The sequence below is a fragment of the Hippocampus comes genome, unplaced genomic scaffold (genome assembly GCF_001891065.2).
Source record: "Hippocampus comes isolate QL1 unplaced genomic scaffold, H_comes_QL1_v1.1 scaffold155, whole genome shotgun sequence".
In the NCBI taxonomy this organism is placed as follows: domain Eukaryota; kingdom Metazoa; phylum Chordata; class Actinopteri; order Syngnathiformes; family Syngnathidae; genus Hippocampus; species Hippocampus comes.
In genome coordinates this window covers 189,590-207,779 of record NW_017804967.1, presented here as the reverse complement: position 1 = coordinate 207,779, position 18,190 = coordinate 189,590, and the positions used below count along the sequence as shown (strand labels likewise).

The 18,190-nt window shown below is 42.4% G+C and overlaps 1 protein-coding gene across 4 annotated transcripts in view; it reads right to left on the bottom strand.

Moving 5' to 3' along the window:
* Positions 1-18,190, bottom strand: part of grid2 (glutamate receptor, ionotropic, delta 2) — a 163,706-nt gene that overhangs the window by 40,647 nt on the left and 104,869 nt on the right. For all 4 annotated transcript variants that reach the window (XM_019888840.1, XM_019888847.1, XM_019888864.1 and 1 more), the window contains exons 10-11: positions 14,362-14,500; positions 10,720-10,915 (exon numbers count right to left, since the gene is read on the bottom strand). In XM_019888840.1, the coding sequence (XP_019744399.1) occupies positions 10,720-10,915; positions 14,362-14,500 (335 nt within the window). The remainder of the gene's footprint in view (positions 1-10,719; positions 10,916-14,361; positions 14,501-18,190) is intronic.

Below are 18,190 nucleotides of genomic sequence, written 5' to 3'. Positions count from 1 at the left end.
TGGCACCGGGCCGTTACCTCCTCCACGGACACAGATAAAGATGCCTGGCGTGGCTGCCCTGTGAGCCATGAGGAAATGAGAGGACAGAGAGCGAGTGGCAAAGGGAAAGATGGATGCACTGCAGGAACACCTTGACCGTGGCTCCGAGCCCAGCGGTGAGAGAAGAGAGGAGTGGTAAATGGGAAGATGATGAAAACAAAAGAGAGATGACAGCGCAAAGGAGGAGAGAAGGCGCCGACAAAGTGAAGACAAACGAGGGCACAAGACAGACTTGGTGTAGGCTATTGTCCCAATAGAAATTCCCGCCTCCATTCTTCTTTTTCATACTTTTTATCTGGGGAATTAAGATAGCGATCTCATGCTTCGCTTTCGGTCAGGATGGCGGATTTCTTATCTTACAGTCGAGGCCATCGGGTCTCAAATTAATCCTGTTGTCAAACATCGCCAATGCGGCTCATTGTGTAGACTATTGGACTAATTGCATTTCTGCCTCCCGCCTTGCTTCCCCCACAATAGACAAACCAAGTGTGCTTTGCTAAATGGAGGCAAATCATTTTAGGACGCAACTGAGATATTTTTGACCAACAGCTGGTGTGAGAAAGAGACATCAGTAAATAAATAAGAAATCAAATCTGATGGTGATAGGGGCTGCAATGTTTGGATTACACACGCACGCACACACATAAAGTCACTATTACGAAAAATAAAGCAAAGTTTTACAAGAATAAACTCACATTGCGAGCAGTTATGAGAAAACAGTTACAAGAAATATTCCAAGCTTAAGTGTCAAGACTAAAGTAAAGAAAAAAATAAGTTTAAGCCTTACGAGCACAAACTCCCAATTATACGAGACACTCATAATTTCCCACCAATGTGGAGCCGCAACATTATGAGAAAAAACAGCGGTTAATTTTTTGGGAGATAAAATGATTTGGCCGCAGAGTACGCAGGCAATGGAAGGTGTCTTGCTGTTAAATGAACCACGATCATTGAGGGCAACGGCTGGTGAGAAGGTTTGGCTGAGGGCCACTTTTACAAGCGCTGAGCATTAAGTGGGGCCATCGCAGGTTTATAGACGCCATCAAATATTCTGGGATTTCATCTCTTAAAATGTTTGGGGCAAAGGGGGGACATGTGGACTGCAAGATGTGCTGTGTGTATTAGGCAGAACACACAGAAACACTCCAAGTGACTTTAAAAACTCATGGGAAGCCGTTCACAAAGTTTTTGAGAATTCAAATGGGAAGAACACTGTCCTCCTAAAACATGCCCAACATATATTACCCCCCCCCCCACCCCTTAAAGTGCATTGTCTCTCTTTCTGATTGTGTCCCGCTCCCTTCCCCATCCCCTCTAATAAATCATAGCAACATGCATGTCAGATACAGTGAAGTAGCCCACGAGGAAAATACTGCTTTTCCACCATTTCTGCTTTATCTTGGCCAGGCTCTCATGATAAGCCCAGCCTTTATGGAGAAATACGAAAATACCAAAGTTGTCCTGACTGAAAATACACAGGCACGCACGCACGCACTACACCTTCCCAAGTACAATTCATTAATTACTCTGACTCTAAGAGATATGCTTGTCAGATGCTGTAATTATTACAAATGTAAGCGGTGTAGCATTACAGAGTAAAAAAAAAAAAATGTGAGTGAGGCAGTGAAAACAAATGATGAATAAGCTCAAAAAGAAGACACGCCAGATAAGGACTCGCTGGGAAAACCAGCAAATTAGGCTCATAAAAAGGGAAGTCTGACCAAATGCAATTCATGTAAAATTTGTGACATTGTGTAGACCCCGAGGAGAGTATTTCCGCTAAGAGAGTTGTGGGGGTGCTGTCTAAAAAAAGTACGATAAGACATCAGTTATGGGTTGTTGTGCTACATCCACGCTATTGAACAATTTGTCCATTTAATAGAATGCTGCCTTTGGAGTTCAGAACATGAGAGAGAGAGAGAGAGAGAGAGAGAGAGAGAGAGAGAGAGAGAGAGAGAGAGAGAGAGAGAGAGAGAGAGAGAGAGAGAGATTATCAGACGGTGATGACAGACCGATAAGACAAAATAATTTTGTCTGTCTTGCGCGCTATCGAGAGAGTTGCCCCAAATCCAAAAGCCTTCAAAATCAGCAAACGTCTGGCTCCCCTTTTCTACTGCCTTTGTTTATTTTAAACAGCAAACACCGTCCCTCGCAAGTGCAGCGATCTCATCCGATCTCCAGCAGTGATGTGATGGTTTCCCGCCCTCCTTTTCCACAGTTTCCATTTTGTCACAAATCACTGCCTTTTTCCAAAAAAAAGCCTTATCAATATTTACAATCTGCCACTTTTTCAATAGGAAGACTTGCCTCTTGCTTTCTGGTTCTTTTCGTTTACCTTTTGCCTAAATCAGAGTCAACACAGGAACGCAGTCATTGCGCGCACATAAGCAGAGGATTGTAACAGCGGGAGAATATGTTTGCTGTTTGGGCTTGTTGTGTGGAATTCTAATGAGCTATCACACTCTGCAGGAAAGAGAGCCTTCGCTCGCTCAGATTTTTCTTTTTCTTCTTCTTCTATCTGCCGTCAGGGTGATTTGCACTTGTAGAAAATAGAAATGCCAAAAAGGCATTTGGTCTTAGCCAAGGCTGAATTATTGTTGAGGATATTGTGCACGGTCGTAATCAGGAGCAGTGACAGATGTATATCAAAGCGGCTTTCTGTGGAATTTTCACTGCCGTCCAATAAAACGCATTACAAACAATATAAATAAGATGCTCATTTCCATAAATTGAACCTGACTCTGAGGCTCGTGGGGGAGGGGGGGGGTAAAGGGTTGCCGATACTGTCGCAGCAGCACAGATGACCACCGCGCAGCGTAACCTTGGCAACTCGGACCAATGACTCGTTGGCAGGAGGCTGCTTTTTAAAAGGACGGTGACAGTGACACTGGTGAGACAAGCGTGCTCATGCCGGGCACTGACACACAAACGCTGCTTGATGGCTGTGATAGTGATCCTGAGAGGCTCGTTCTTGTTGAGGCCGAGGAAAGCTTTTGTTTGTCCACCTCTCTGAAATAATATCAAACACTGTCACTGGTTTACAGTGAAGCCCCGTTCACCACTCCAGGTGAAAATCTGTGCTGTAGACGCCCCCCCCCCCCTCCACACACACACAAACACTAAAAAGTCCATTTAAACTTATGAAAACAATTTTAAAAAAGAAATATATTGTACATATTCTAACATCTGTAAGTTACACATTTACGCTTAAGAGCTTTAAGAAGCTTTGTGTTCCTTTCCCACTCAGTGAGGTGTGAAAGTGAATGTGCATGTTTTTTTTATCGATAAATGACCTGTGATGGAGTGACGAACAGTCCAGATCAGGGGTGCCCATTACATCGATCATGATCGATTGGTCGATCGCCATGGCATTAGCTAACTCGCAAGCCCTCCCAGTTTGATACTGTTGACGTATGTATACAGTAAGCTGCCTATCAATGGCAGTGAATGAATTTAAAAAAAAAAAAAAAGTGGCCTATCATCGTAGACGTCAGTCAATGTCAGCCTATGTTATGAAATTTGCCATTTGATTAATTTACAGGCCAGTCAGTCATACTGTATGTACGCCTTTTGCAAAAAAGAATCAGTGAGCTGCCCTAGTAGATTCCACTTTTTTTTTTTCTAATCTACTCAACCAAGTACTTTCATACAGAGTGGGAGGAGGACCTAACGATGTTGTTTTCGAAGTGCATTTGCATCAACTGCCGCTACACCGAAGAAGAAATGTGGAGCTGCATTTTTGGCCCATTGGTACAAACATTTAGTTCCAGCCACGAGCATTCTCCACCATGACTGATGATGATTTTGAAGTGTGAGCGGCTCGCTATCAGCAGGTAATGTCCAGATTGTGCATCGCTGGATCTATAGCCCCTCCGTGAGCCGCCACCTTACAGTGGTGGAGGGGGTTTGCGTGGCCCAATGATTGTAGGAGCTAAGGTGTCTGGCGCTTTTGGCCAGTGGCAGGGTCACACATGGCAAGTCCTCGGTGAGGGACCAAAGCACGGTTCATATGACCCGTTATGATGATTAACACTCAGCCGTGACCCTGATGAGGACCAGGGCTCCCACACAAATTTGCTGAATCAGGTATACTTAATGAAGCGTAAAGCGAGTGTTTATCACTTATCACGTGGGCATGTAAGTTCAACTTTTTTTTTTTTTTTTACACAGTGCATTTGCATATAACATTAGTGACTCACTTGTCCCGTGTTAAACTTCATTTTGTGACAAGTCCATTTGCCATCCCCATAATGTACCCCTTATCACCGTCTGCCCATTTAGCATAATGACTCCAGAAATTATGATAAAAAAGTGCCATCATTTTTTCACCTCTGCTACATAAATTTGGACACAGCCAGTCAGGCGCTGGGTAATGAGACACTATAAGCATTCGCCAATTTGCCAGAATGGTTTCAGTGATGACGATAAAGATTATTCAGATTGTAAGGTGAAGACCAATCATTCAAGACTTGTTTAAAAAAAGCCAATCGTGGTGGATTTTTTTTTTGCAGTCTTCTGGTAGTTACAGTTAGTATCATAATTCAAGCATAAAAGATAAACGGACTACGTGAAACAAAAACACAAAAAAATATTGTTTGGTGCCACATAATGGGAACTTGGCGCCAAGCTCTTAAATTGAATTTAGGGAAGGAGCTTCATTTAGTCAGGCCATAGCGCTGTCTAAGGCGATTTGCGCTATCTTGCGGCATCCATCACAAAACTTTTTCCGCGGGCAGGAATTAATTGAGGATTTTCCTTATTTGCGGCAGGAGTAGGTCGCTATATCATGCTGCCCTCACTTGAAAAATCTACTTAAATACAGTCATGAAGTACTGTATTTGTACTTTGTTACTTCCCACCATTGAGGAGCAGGGAGGTCATGGGACAAGGACGTACTATAGATGATTAAGGAAGGAAAGCCGGAAATGGGCTCTTGGGGACTTAAAGTGAATATGGTCCAAGTGGAGTGAAGGAGGAAGCGGGAAGACAAGAGCAGATTTAGGAGGAGAGAGACTGCACAGAGACAGAACATATTGGATGGGGCTTAATTTTCATGTTTTTACGAATACATAAATTCTTTTCCTATTAACTTAATGGACTACTTGGGTGCATTAGTGCAATGGCAACCATTAAACACAAAAACGCACCCTGTCTAACATTAGGGAGAGGACATCAGGGGGCAAATGCACAGATGTCAAAGTTGTTCTCCTATTGACTAGCTGTCCTTCAGTGACCATCGCACATTGGTCAAAGTACCACCCCTCCACCCGCCATGAAAAAGGATAGACGCCAGCACATTTGCTTCACAATCTATGCATCCACCCATTTCCAACATCGCTTATCCTGAACAGGGTCATCGGTGGATAGTGGAGCCCATCCCAGCTGACTTCGGCAGACTATGCACTGAACTGGTCGTCAGCCAATCGCAGGGCACATATAGAGACGAACAACCATTCATACCCACATGAACACCGTCACTGAGAGGGAACCGACCACTGCCCGGGCATAAGTCAGGCGAGTGTACCACTACACTATCGGCGACCTGCTTCACAGTCAGGAGATCAAATTGGGAGAGTACACACTCTGCACCATGCTCCTGTGATGTTCTGTGGGTAACCCGGCTTCACCCCAAATTTCCCAAAATATATATGTTAGCTTTACATTAGGAGAGGTATTATGCCAAGCAGTTGATTTATGTCACATTTTTACCCCAAAAAAACAAAAAATAACAGGGCACCTGATTGTTACAGTATACATTTAGCACATGATTAAAAACATAAAATGCAAACCAGACCTTTATTTTATGATTATTTTTCCTTTGAATTACTGGTGGGCAGAGCGTCAAAATAACACCACCCCTGCCTCAACATGAGCCATGAAAAACTGAATGCCGTTGATTGGTATAAACCATCTGAAAATTCCTCTTCAAAGAAATGAGGGCTTGGTTTTAGAAATGGCTATTTTTGACTGAATCTGCGCATATGAATTTATGTATGAGGCCTTTTACTCACGGTTTTCCGATGCAGCACGCCAATTTGAGTTCCCTCATTGGCCATCCTTTTACTGCATACGCATGAGTAGAAATTTATAATAGGTTGGAAAAAAAAACCCTTGCATTCTCTCTGCTCAATTTGGCAAAACGGTCGCGGTTAGCACATACGCACGAAGGTACAGGCTCAGAGAGGCACATTCACCCAGAGCAGCAGAAGGTCACACCGACAGAAAATCACTTGAACTAACAATCCACTCAACTCCAAAAATCACTCTGCAGTCATCAGAGACTATCAAACTGCCTGTCAGATATTCCCACTTACGTCATATAAACCGATGAGGGTGTGTTATTGATATCGCAGGTATGTGCGGAGCATCTTGAGCGTAAGTGCACCTGCATCATGAGTGTAAAAAGCATATCTGGAACAGTGACCATGTAATTGTGAATGTACAGTATAGGACCTTAATTGTGTATGCAGCGAGGGTATGTGACTATACCTGCATGCTTAAAAATGATCTTCATCAAAAATAAGTACAGTGCACAGGAACAATACAAGACGAAACTCTTCACCAAGTTTTACACATGCGAAATGTCTCACTGTTTTTTTAAATGTATTTATTTTTTAGTTTTAGCAAACTGTTCAGGGTGTATCCCGCCTACTGCCTGAAGACAGCTGGGATAGGCTTCAGCCTGCCCGCAACCCTTGTGCAGATGAGCGGATTAGAAAATGGATGGATGGATGTACTTATGTCAGGTACATTCTTTCATATCATACAAGTCAGCCTGTGGGCTGAGAAGAGAAGTCAGAGGTGAACCACAATTCGCTTTATTAAACTCACTGATCAGTGACTGACACACACGGCACACGTGACTTGACTTTGTGTCCTTTTCAATGTCTTATACTGTATGAGAGGTTGTCAGCGACATAATTGAGGATGACGCCTCTACTAAACTCTACTGAAACGCTCTCACACATGACTGAAACACACACACACACACACACACACACACACACACACACACACACGCGTCAGATTTTTTTTTCCCTTCTGACATATACTATCTGATTGAGTGGTCATGACATGTGGGGTCCCTCAAGGGTCAGACCTTGAACCCCTTCTGTTCAGCCTGGATCTCCCACCCTTGGCTCAATTTATTTAGGATGCCCATATTGTCTATCACAGCTATATTTATCAACATCCCCAAATGACAATAGTGGAAGGTGGTGGGTCACTGTCTAAAACAAACTAAGTAACCCAATGAATAAAATTTTCCTTCAACTAAACCAAAACAAAATGAGGTCATTGTTTTAGGCAATAAAGGATTGCTGTTTGTAAACACTTCGTGTCACTGTCTCTAAATGCCAAAGTCAAAGTCTGAAACCTTCGTGTGCTAACAGATTCGGATCTGATTTTTGAGCAGTCATTTCAAATCATTCAGTAAATCAGCCTTTTACCAGCTGAAAAACATATCCAGATGAAGGGTCGCATGCTCCAAGCAGACCAGGGGAAACTTCTCCATGCTTTTATCTCCAGTCGACTTGATTATAATCAACTTCTGACTGGACTATCTCAAAAGAGCATCAAACTCGTGCAGCTTGTTCGGAACGCTGCAGCTCGGGTTCTGACAGGAACAAAGAGATCAGAACATATTACTCCAGTCCTGAAGGCTTTATACTGGCTCGCAGTTATCTGAAGAATAGAATATGGAAATCACTTCATATTTTAGGTCCTGAATACATTAAAGAAATCCTGACTGATATAAATGCAGTTGGGCTCTGAGGCGTACTCTGGTCAATTATTGTCAATTAAGTAAACATGGTGAAGCAGCATTTAGCTGTGATGCTGCATCCAAATGGGACAATCTGCCAAAAAAGTGAGGTTAACTATCCAAGTGTAAATGCTTTCAAACACAGCTCTGCTTCCCCCCCCCAACTGCATGATTAGGTTTTTTTAAGAGCATTTTCCAAATGCATTTTCCCAAACTTTGTTTTCACGCCATACATTCTTATAGTAATTTTAAGAAACTACTTTTTATTTCTTTACTTAGCTTTTGAATATCTTAAACTCTTGTGTGTGTACATGCTTTTAAATGTTTTATATTTAATTATGGGAAGCACATTGAGTTACTGTACCTTGTATTTGAAATGTGCTATACAAATAAAGCTGCCATGCCTTTCTCAGGTATTACTGAAATGCTCTCATGCAAACACAAGTGAAACTCCTTCCGACACGCATACATACACACACACAACTGAACTGCTCTCATACACACAACACAACTGAAACGTTCTCATACACTTCTGAAATGTTCTCACACATACTGCTTACATGGGTCTCACAGGCACTCCATATTTTTTTTTCCACTCATGACATCACGGAAATACTCACACGACTGCAGAATTTTTTTGCTTACACACTACGAAAATGCACACAAGCTCTCATTCACATTCACTGAAACGGACACTCACAAGTGCAACACTTTCACGTACGCAAGTGAAACACACACATACTGAAATGTCTTGAAATGTTTTTACACTTATACTTAACTCACTCAGTACCAGCCAATTCTGGACCAAGTCTGAAAAGACGTTTAAAAACGTCTTTGGGAGTGAATGAGTTTTAAATGCAACCTATACCACTGAAAAAAGCATTATCTCTCTCTCTCACGCACACACACACACACACACACACACACACACACACACACCCACACACACACACACACACACACACACACACACGCTAGAAAGGTATATTTCAGTCGCGTGTGCCTGTGAGAGAGATATAATCTTGAATTCTGTCCCTGACAGCCCCTAATAGTCTCAGTTATGTATGAATACCATACAAAGCCTACAGATGTCTGCTTGCACATTCAATTATGTATTTGTGCATGAATGGGGATGCTTGTGTGTGTGTGTGTGTGTGTGTGTGTGTGTGTGTGTGTGTGTGTGTGTGTGTGTGTGTGTGAGACACCTAGAGACAGCTGAGACGCTGACCCGTTCTGACATTTAATAATATTTTGCTGCGGGGGACAGAAAGTGAAAGGGGAGAAAATCCATCGAGCTGGGGGGACAACAGCGGTGAAGGAAGGTTTATTGTGGAAGAGAGTGGGGCATAAAAGGCCCGAAAGGAAAAAAGAAAGAAGGAAATGAAGGGCTCAAAGGACTCAGATATAACAAACAGGCAGAGACTCGCCATGCGTCTAAATATATCACACAGATAGATGTCCATGAAGAAGTGTTAACGACATCATGGCCAAATAGCCACGAGCCGGTGATTTGCTATTCAAGGTAACGGTCAGCGGCATGAAAAAAAGTCTTGACGTTTTCAAATTTACATGAGGTGCTTTAATTAGCTTCTGCAACTCTTTTGGGGACAGCTTCAAAGCTGCTCGGATGAAGACGTTTGTTCACCCCTGATAAACTCCAAGGTAAAAATTTGGGACTTTTTGAAAGAGTAGTTAATTAAAACGAACTCCATTCGAAAGGACATCTGGAGTTGCAAGTATTTATACCATTCGAGTTAAATGATGGCAGCCCTTTGGGAGAAATGTGACATGACCTCCGTTAATTAACCTATGTATAGAAATGCATGAAAATGGTAAAGTAACGATGTATAAAAATGCATAGACATGGTTCTACATGTACATTAATATGCATGTCACTATCATGGCCAAAGAACCAGGTGCTGCTCACAAACTGTGTATTTTGAAAATTAAGTATCATGTGAAAATAAAGCATTGTGAAAATAAAGCATTCATACGAGACTTGGTGACTGTATCAGACCGCTTTCTCCTTGATTAAATCACATTACTTTGTTACTGTCAAATAACACTGGAGACTCTGGCATTTGCCCGGTGCCTCAGGCCGGCGGACCAGACACTATCAGAGGTACCGAGGACTAAGCGGAGGCTCAGAGTGGATCGAGCCTTTTCTGTTGCCGGTCCCTCTCTTTGTAATGAACCTAGATCGGCAAGCCCCCTTGCGTTCAGAATTCCCTCCAGTGCACGTCCTAAGAGGGCCAGCGAATTCAACAGCCAGATGCACTGCACTCGCCCGTCCTGTATGTGACATTTTTCATTCCAACTTCTTCCTGCCCCCTTGAGTCTACACAATTTGCCCAGCTTGACTGTGAGGCTCGTATCAGGACGAACATTTCCCAGCTCATCCATTAAGACGACAATCAGTAAGTGCAAATTACCAGTGTACAAAACCAAATTGGGTGAAGTTAGTCAAGGAGCCGCATGTCCATCTTGTAGATGTCTCGTGCCAAGACCATCAAGTTTTAGTTAATTTTATTGTTTTGTTATATTTTATCCTATTGTATTCTCATTCTTTGCTACTATTTCCACTGTAGTTACTTATGACATATTCCTCCAATTCCCATGTATAAAATAAATGTTCGCATCAGTAAACTGCATTGTGTACACTGTGTTTAAATAAAAGTTATTAACCTCTAAGCTTCAAAAACAAACTCAACATCTTTAACTGAAGCAGCCTTCTAATTAATGACTGATTTCAGAGGTGTTTTGTGTGTTTTAAGTTTTAATAGGAAAAAGAAAAAAAAACAGCAACCCTTGTGGCGGCTGAGTGTAATGCGGGCAGGAAAATTAGGCTGCCGATAATTCAATCAATTGACCCCATTCTCGCTACAGGATTGATGTCACCAGCAAAATTCTGTGCTCACCTTTCGGATGCCCTCCTTGGACTCCTCCACATTGTTGTCGGCTCCTCCTGTGCGGTTGATCATCCGCCACATCTGCGAGTACATGGGGTCTCTCTCGAAGGGGTTCATTGCCTTGGAGCGCACCTGGTCGTACACCGCAGAGTCCAGCACCGTGCCGTACGGAAGCTCAGTCTGCTTGGACAAGTCCTGGAGGGACCTTGGAGGAGAAGAGGTCACGCACATTTCAGTTGATGATTAAGACTCTTGAAACATAACCAATGGCATTGATTTGCTTGCAGCAAGTGCAGTTGAGAGGGACTTTAACTGCACTTTAACTGTTTTTATGGCCATTTTCAGTTTATTTGTAAAGCCCTCGCATATGGGAAAGTAGAGTCGCGGTTGCAGAGGTACTTTTTGGATGTTTTTTTGAACACCGTGAGAACAGTTAGACACAATAAGAAAGTGACCACACTCATACTGGAGCTGTGGTCTGCCATAGCTCACATCTGGAGACTCCCACGCTACGCCATGCCACCAGGCCTCTGTTGTGTCCGCCTTGGCCATCAGGGGGCGGTATAATACATACACGCACACATACAGTATAATGCACGTACAGTAAATTTAACAGTCCCCAAATTTTTTTTTTCTTCTCAGCACTCACTTTCTTTTGACCCGTGATAAGGAAAAAAATAAATTTGCCAGAATAGCAGCACAAGATGCAGAAAATGTCAGCACAAAACAGAACGCAACTTGAAAGCCCCCTTTTAGGTCAAGGTACCACTGTGAATGGAATACATCACAGGACGTTTTAGAATTTGAAATATTTTGGCTTTTCTGTATGATAGATGTCGACTTTTGTGTTTATTGTGCATTTAATTGAGTTGCACTTAAGGCTCTGGGCATAATTTGCTGTGGGAAAGATTGATGCTGGCGTGTGCGTCTGCAATTACAAGGATGCTCACTTACAAAGACGCTGCTGTGTTTACGGAAGGTCCTGACTTTTGTGGTTTCTCCCGTGACCCCCTTTCATCTCCTGCCTTAACAAATGGTTTTGAACGTTTTAATGCACATTGCTGTTAACATGGCTCTTTTATCACGTGGGGTTAATCGGTGGGCTTAAGAGTTGATCCTCGCATAAGTCCTTGGGGAACACACACACACACTTCTGTGAGATTCTCCCCTCTGGTGGTTCGTCCAAGTTATCTGATTTTTGAGGCATGCTTTTTTTTACTTAAATTTTTGACCATAAATTTAGGGTGGTATCCATTTTTTCTTAATTTTTAGTCTACATGCACTGCATTTTCATAGTGTAATTATTTTTAAAATGCTTTTCTTTCAAATTAACCGTTTCATGCACCCTGTAACCTGATAACATGATAAGCTGTCCACTGTAGTAACCGCTGTCCTTGAAAGGGAAGACAATTCACTTTTACTAATAAAATAAATTGAATCAGTATTGTTATATTCCAATGAATAGAATACGTGTTGTTTATCAATTATAAGTATTTATTTCAGCAACCGAAACATAAGGCATTAAATTTATATTAAGATGACAAGTCTTAAAATTAACCCTTTTTTTTTTGGTTTTCTTTGGCACCAAGCCGGAGCAGCGCTTTTACTTACTGATATTCAATCTACGCATCACAAAGCGATTTCTCACCTTCCATGAAAGAATAGAGGAGAGATTGCACTGCGCGGACACACGGAATGCAGCATACATTGTGTCTGTGCGTTGTGATGAACGCTGCAGCTGCTGTTCATGGGAATAACCATAGGCAAAGAACCACTTGCTGCTTCACCAAGTCCAACCACAAAGACACTATCCGAGCCTGGCTCTTGTACATCGACGTACTTTGTGACCTTCTCCTTCAATTACAACTTCTTAATGGTCATCCTCCTTGTTATCTCTTTGGCTTAACATTGGCCTCCCCGTGTCCCTGTCTCCGTCTCTCTCTGGGACGCGGCCACTTGCTGTTTTCCAAAAAGATCCACAGAGAAATTGAGGGGAAACATCCAAGCGTGAAATTGACCGGAGAGGCTCCCGAATGTCCACTTCTTATTTCATTTCCGCGGTGAAACAAAAGGCATTATTAGCTAATAGACATCTTCTTGGTCCGGCTACATTTTCCTTAAGACATAAAGGAGAACACAACCTCTTCTTCCACTGCTGTCTATCATTTATCCTAAAAAAAATAAAGAAATAAAATTACCTGACGTTTAGTTGAGAGGAGGCCATTTGTACGAATTAGCATATGAGCGTGCACCTCGACAGCCAGACTGCTGATTGCCTGCCTTCCGACCGACCTACCGACCTAGAGCTGTAACACCACGCTGATGTGTATTTTGCTTGTCATCCATCACTGTAACACGGTGACTCGGTGAAGCAGCATGTGGCGCATCGCCAAAGGTTATTTTTGAAACCAAGTTTACTTCTTCGGACCACTTTGACGCTTGACTTAATTCTTCTTCATTCCGGCACCCATCTTAGCCGGCCGCAGGGCTATGTGAGATAGTAATTACGCCTCTAATGACCCCGGAAGAGTAAACACATTATAGATAATGCATGAAAATTTATGGAAATCCTTAATTCGCCTGGCGGAAGGCAGCTGAGAGGCACTTGTTAATGACGATACATTTCCAGGCAGACAAGACAAAATGAACACAAAGGGTGAATTTAGGAAACATTCAATGAAAATATATGAAATCGGCAAACATACGGATAGACGGAGGGACACAAATCAAGAGCGAAATAATGAATGTTGTTTATTCCGACGATGTGCCAAGGTAGAAGGGCACCGGCGGGCAGAGCGGATGTTTCAGAATGCTGATTAGTCCAATGAGAGATGAATGCTTCCGAGCGCCACCAGGAAACAAGTGCAGGCAAAACACAATATCATCAGGATAGATAAACACGAGGCACACACAGAGAGAGAGAGAGAGAGAGAGAGAGAGAGAGAGAGAGAGAGAGAGAGAGAGAGAGTGTGTGTGTGTGTGTGTGTGTGTGTGTGTGTGTGTGTGTGTGTGTGTGTGTGTGTGTGTGTGTGTTCTTGTATATATATCACTGAGTGTCACAGCCAATGACTGAGTGTGTAGACATTTTGGCTATGTGTGTGTGTGTGTGTGTGTGTGTGTTCTTGTCTACATATCACTGAGTGTCACAGCCAATGACTGAGTGTGTAGACATTTTGGCTATGTGTGTGTGTGTGTGTGTGTGTGTGTTCTTGTCTACATATCACTGAGTGTCACAGCCAATGACTGAGTGTGTAGACATTTTGGCTATGTGTGTGTGTGTGTGTGTGTGTGTGCGTGCGTGTGTTTTCTGTATGAGTCTGGAACATGACAGACAGGAACATGCTTCTCACTCTTCCCCTCAATGGGCTGATGGCATCTCCTTGTTTGTTGCTCAAACTCATTTTCCAAGGCTCAAAGCAACGCACAAACAACCGCACTCAGGGACCCACAAACACAACGACGACAGATCTAAACGTGAAACCGACAGGAAATTACAATCCTCTGCAAGGGCGAAGGAGGAGGTGAGCTCGAGAGTGGCGACGGGATAGACAGAGGGATAATGGGCGTCGCCTCGTATGCAGTGATTGTAAATGCCACGATAGATTCATAAACACACACACACTCACACACAGTATCTCGTAAGACACTCACTGTATGGAGTTCTCGATGCGCGTGATGGTGAGGAACGCCGCCAAATTGGCCGTATATGAGGAGATGACGATGAGAGCAAACATCCACCAAACGCCCATCATCATCCTCGTGGCCAGGGTGGTGTAGGGGACCTCTCCACCTAGAAACACACAAACATGAAGAGTTGAAATGCCAAGATGCATCAAGAAACATCTTTTTTGGTGTTTGTTTTCAGTCGCAAAAAAAAAAGGAAGAACAGACCAATTGAAAAGACAACATGAGAGAAAACACGCTGAGTTAAATTTCTACTCATGAGAAAACGTTTAATGGTGAAATGATATCTGAGAATCTCATTGCATTGGTCGATTCATGTGAGACACCTAATGAACTTTTTTGCAACCTGTTTATCCTAATTCGGGTGTTTATATGGAGTATTTTCATTCCGTTTGGTCATTCGGTTTCAGTCTCATCGGAATACAAGGCTCCATGCTAAAGAAAGCCGAAACTTCCCATCGACAGATTCCATATTTTCTTTCATTTTTATCTTTATTGGGTTCATGACCAAGTGCTTTTTATTGTTAAATGAGTTTACATCCGCTGTGCTCCTGTACAATAAGATGCCCCAGCACCACAACAGCTGCTGCCGGGTGGAATCTTTGCAAGCCAAGTCCTTCAGAAATTGTCATGGTAGCAGAGGCTCACTGATAAATAACCTCAGAACCCGCCCCACCAAAACCCCACCCACTCACCAGTACCTCTAAAAAAGCAGCTTCTCAATATACATGTCACACCGATATCGCCCCATAATCCCATGTTTCCTTTATTCCCCACCCCCCCTTTGCCGCATTGTCGCTTTACGCCCCTACTTTCTATCCCCCCTTTAAGCCCCGAGTACCGCTGCTTCACTAACATTGATTCAATTCAAATTTGTTATCGTCTTTCTTCACAGTATCTCTCTCCCCGCCAATGCATTTGTTGCTGACATCACGTTTCAGTACGAGCTCGAGGGCGCCGCGATACGCGCAGCTTTACAGCCACTTCACACATTTCCATCTGTACGCTTTTATGTTACCGCCATATGACATGAGATTATAAACGACGTACGTATCGGAAGATGCATCTCGGCGCTTTCCACATGGAGGATTTATTTTGCGCCGGAGTCAACGAATAGCAACGGTTGCTGTTCGCTAATATTGATCTATCTATATCTGCAAAATAGAAAGCAAGTAGGATGTGAGCCGTTTTTCCACCTACTGTGTCGAGACGGCTATTTGCTGTAGTGCTTAGCATATGAAACACAAATAGATTAATGAATTTTAAAATCCTGACATGTTGCTCATTTTTCATGTGCCCATATGGCCTGATTGACGAAAAAACAAAAAAAAACAAAAACAGATGGAGAAGCTTATCTAGGTCTACGATTCCTCAATATGTTCCTGTTACCCACATTGAAACGTAGTGAGCCGTGGGATTTTGTCCACTTTTTCTCCTCTATATTCAAGGCTTGCCAAGTTTTTTCAATATCTATCATGGGATCCAAGATGGGCCGTAAGGGGTGAGGCTGTTGAGTCCTGGAGGTGCAAAGGCGCACTGCGTTTTGGCCTGTAGTTTGCCAAAGGTACCAGTAGGTTTCCTTGGCGGCCCATCACTGATGAGGTTCCGCATGCTTCTTCAAAGCTCTCGACAGTGTCGTGTACTTTTTTTACTTTTTTTTTTTTTTTTTTTGTTGCAGATTTGAAATGACATTAACACAAACATGGTGTCTCAATAATCTTCAAAATTTGATTGAGTTGATTTTTAGGAAAACATGCACTTGGTTGGCTTGCTGTTAAGCAGTTTTGTGCCATCCTTGAATGGTCATCCGCACTGGAAAAAGAAAACAAACCAAACCAAAAAAAAAAATGTCATTTGCTTAATTGTTGAATAATGGATCACAAGCATTGTGCCTGCATGCAAATGTATAATAAAAAATGAAATAAATTAAAAGCATACACTTTGCACTTATGCATGTATTTAGTCCATATATAAAACTGCATTTTTGTCATACATCTGGTTAGAAAGAAATATAGGCTAATGTTCGATTTTGCCTTCATATTTTTATATCTGACTACAGGGAAGTTGTGCCTCACCATTCAAGAACCTCGCTGCATGTCACTGACTTAGCATACATATCAATAGTCTTCAATGAACATAACACGGGTGAGAGTTTTCCATGAACCAAACCGGAATTTTTAGTCTTTTATGAACTGAACGCAGAGTGCGGTGCCAGTGCTCCACAGAATGTAAACAGAATTTTCCCTCGAGGAGTTGCAACACACAGTAAATAAATAAATACACATCTTCTGCAATTGTTACCCGTGGTCTTATAGATTGAAATGAAATGAGCAAATGATGTTTTTTTTTTTTTTAAAGCTCTGGCGTGTTATATTCATGAGAAATGATGATATGAAAGGCCAATGGGAATAGGAATCTTTTCCTCATGGAAGCTTGCAGACAAATGATTTTTTTTTCCCCTTTCTCCATTACATTGAAATGTATGCAAAGCCGTGACTTCTGCTCCTCCGACTTGAATAGTGTCTATAACATGACTTTTGTGACTGGTTCCTGCGGCACAGGGTACTTTAGGATTGTGATTTTTTCATTCTGGAAATACTCACACGGGACCCGTGGAATTCGAGCAGAGAACAGCCATTGTGTTGCATTGAAGAACAATTTTCATGTTGATTTTCAGGCTACATGAGCGAATTCTATGAAATATGTAATACAGCTGGGAATGTCTGCATCTGCATGTCGAAAAATTTGAAGGTGCGCTCAGCTACTCTTAGAGCAACATACAATATTAAAAAGCATGCACTCGCTGCATTGTCCCTGATTTCAAGTACGGTAAGAGCAACAACCACATCCTTTGGCTCAAGCTATTTTATACTGCACAAGGTTTAGTTTGTATTTGAATGAGAACAGCGTGTTAAAAAAAAAAAATGCAATGCATCATGGCCCCTTTAATGCGATTCCAACCAAAATGCCAACATGCCCAAAGAGATCATCGGGTGTGTGTGGAGGAAATGATCAACTTTCACTGAAAGGGGGAATTAGCAATTTTCAATTTCCTAGCAAGATTTCATTGTTGCCTCACTTTAGCCCCCACCCCCAGTCTCTGACCAAAGTGACGACCGTGAGCATGCACACGACGTGCACTGTCAGAACACGCACCAAAATAAACCCTTCTTAGCCACGGCTGCTACATTGCTAGCATGACTTATTCATGATGGAGTGGTGTGCTGTTACCTTTGTTTTGTCTCGAGAGCTGTACAATTCCTTCTTCTTAACTTTTACTGCTAAGCGCAGGTAAACAATCCCGCCAAGGAAAGTGAGACTGGCGGTTGTTCGGGACAACACTGCGAGGCTGAACGGCAACAAGACACGTTTTGAAATCATAATTAAAAATAACATTTGAGTGCGGCTTCAGGGGGATGATTTTTCCCGAAAATCTTTTTAGTAATATTATTTTGTCAGATCATGCAGACGGTTTTAACAAATGACAGTGTGTGTGTGTGTGTGTGTGTGTGTGTGTGTGTGTGTTTCAAAACAGCAAAATCCCCTCTTTAAGTGCTTTGAAAATTCATTATTCATTTGATGCATCTTCATGCATCTTTATATGCCAGCAATGCACAGTGGCAAGCAGAACAAGGAAATGCTCTTCCACTAGATGGCAGAAGTAATTAACCTGTACAACCTCCTATCGTCACACATCCGACAGAGTAATAGCTTTGTGTTCATTCAAACGGGCCCAGATTTCACACGGGGTAACTACATTTGAGAGTATTATTGAGACAAGATAATCATTATTGAA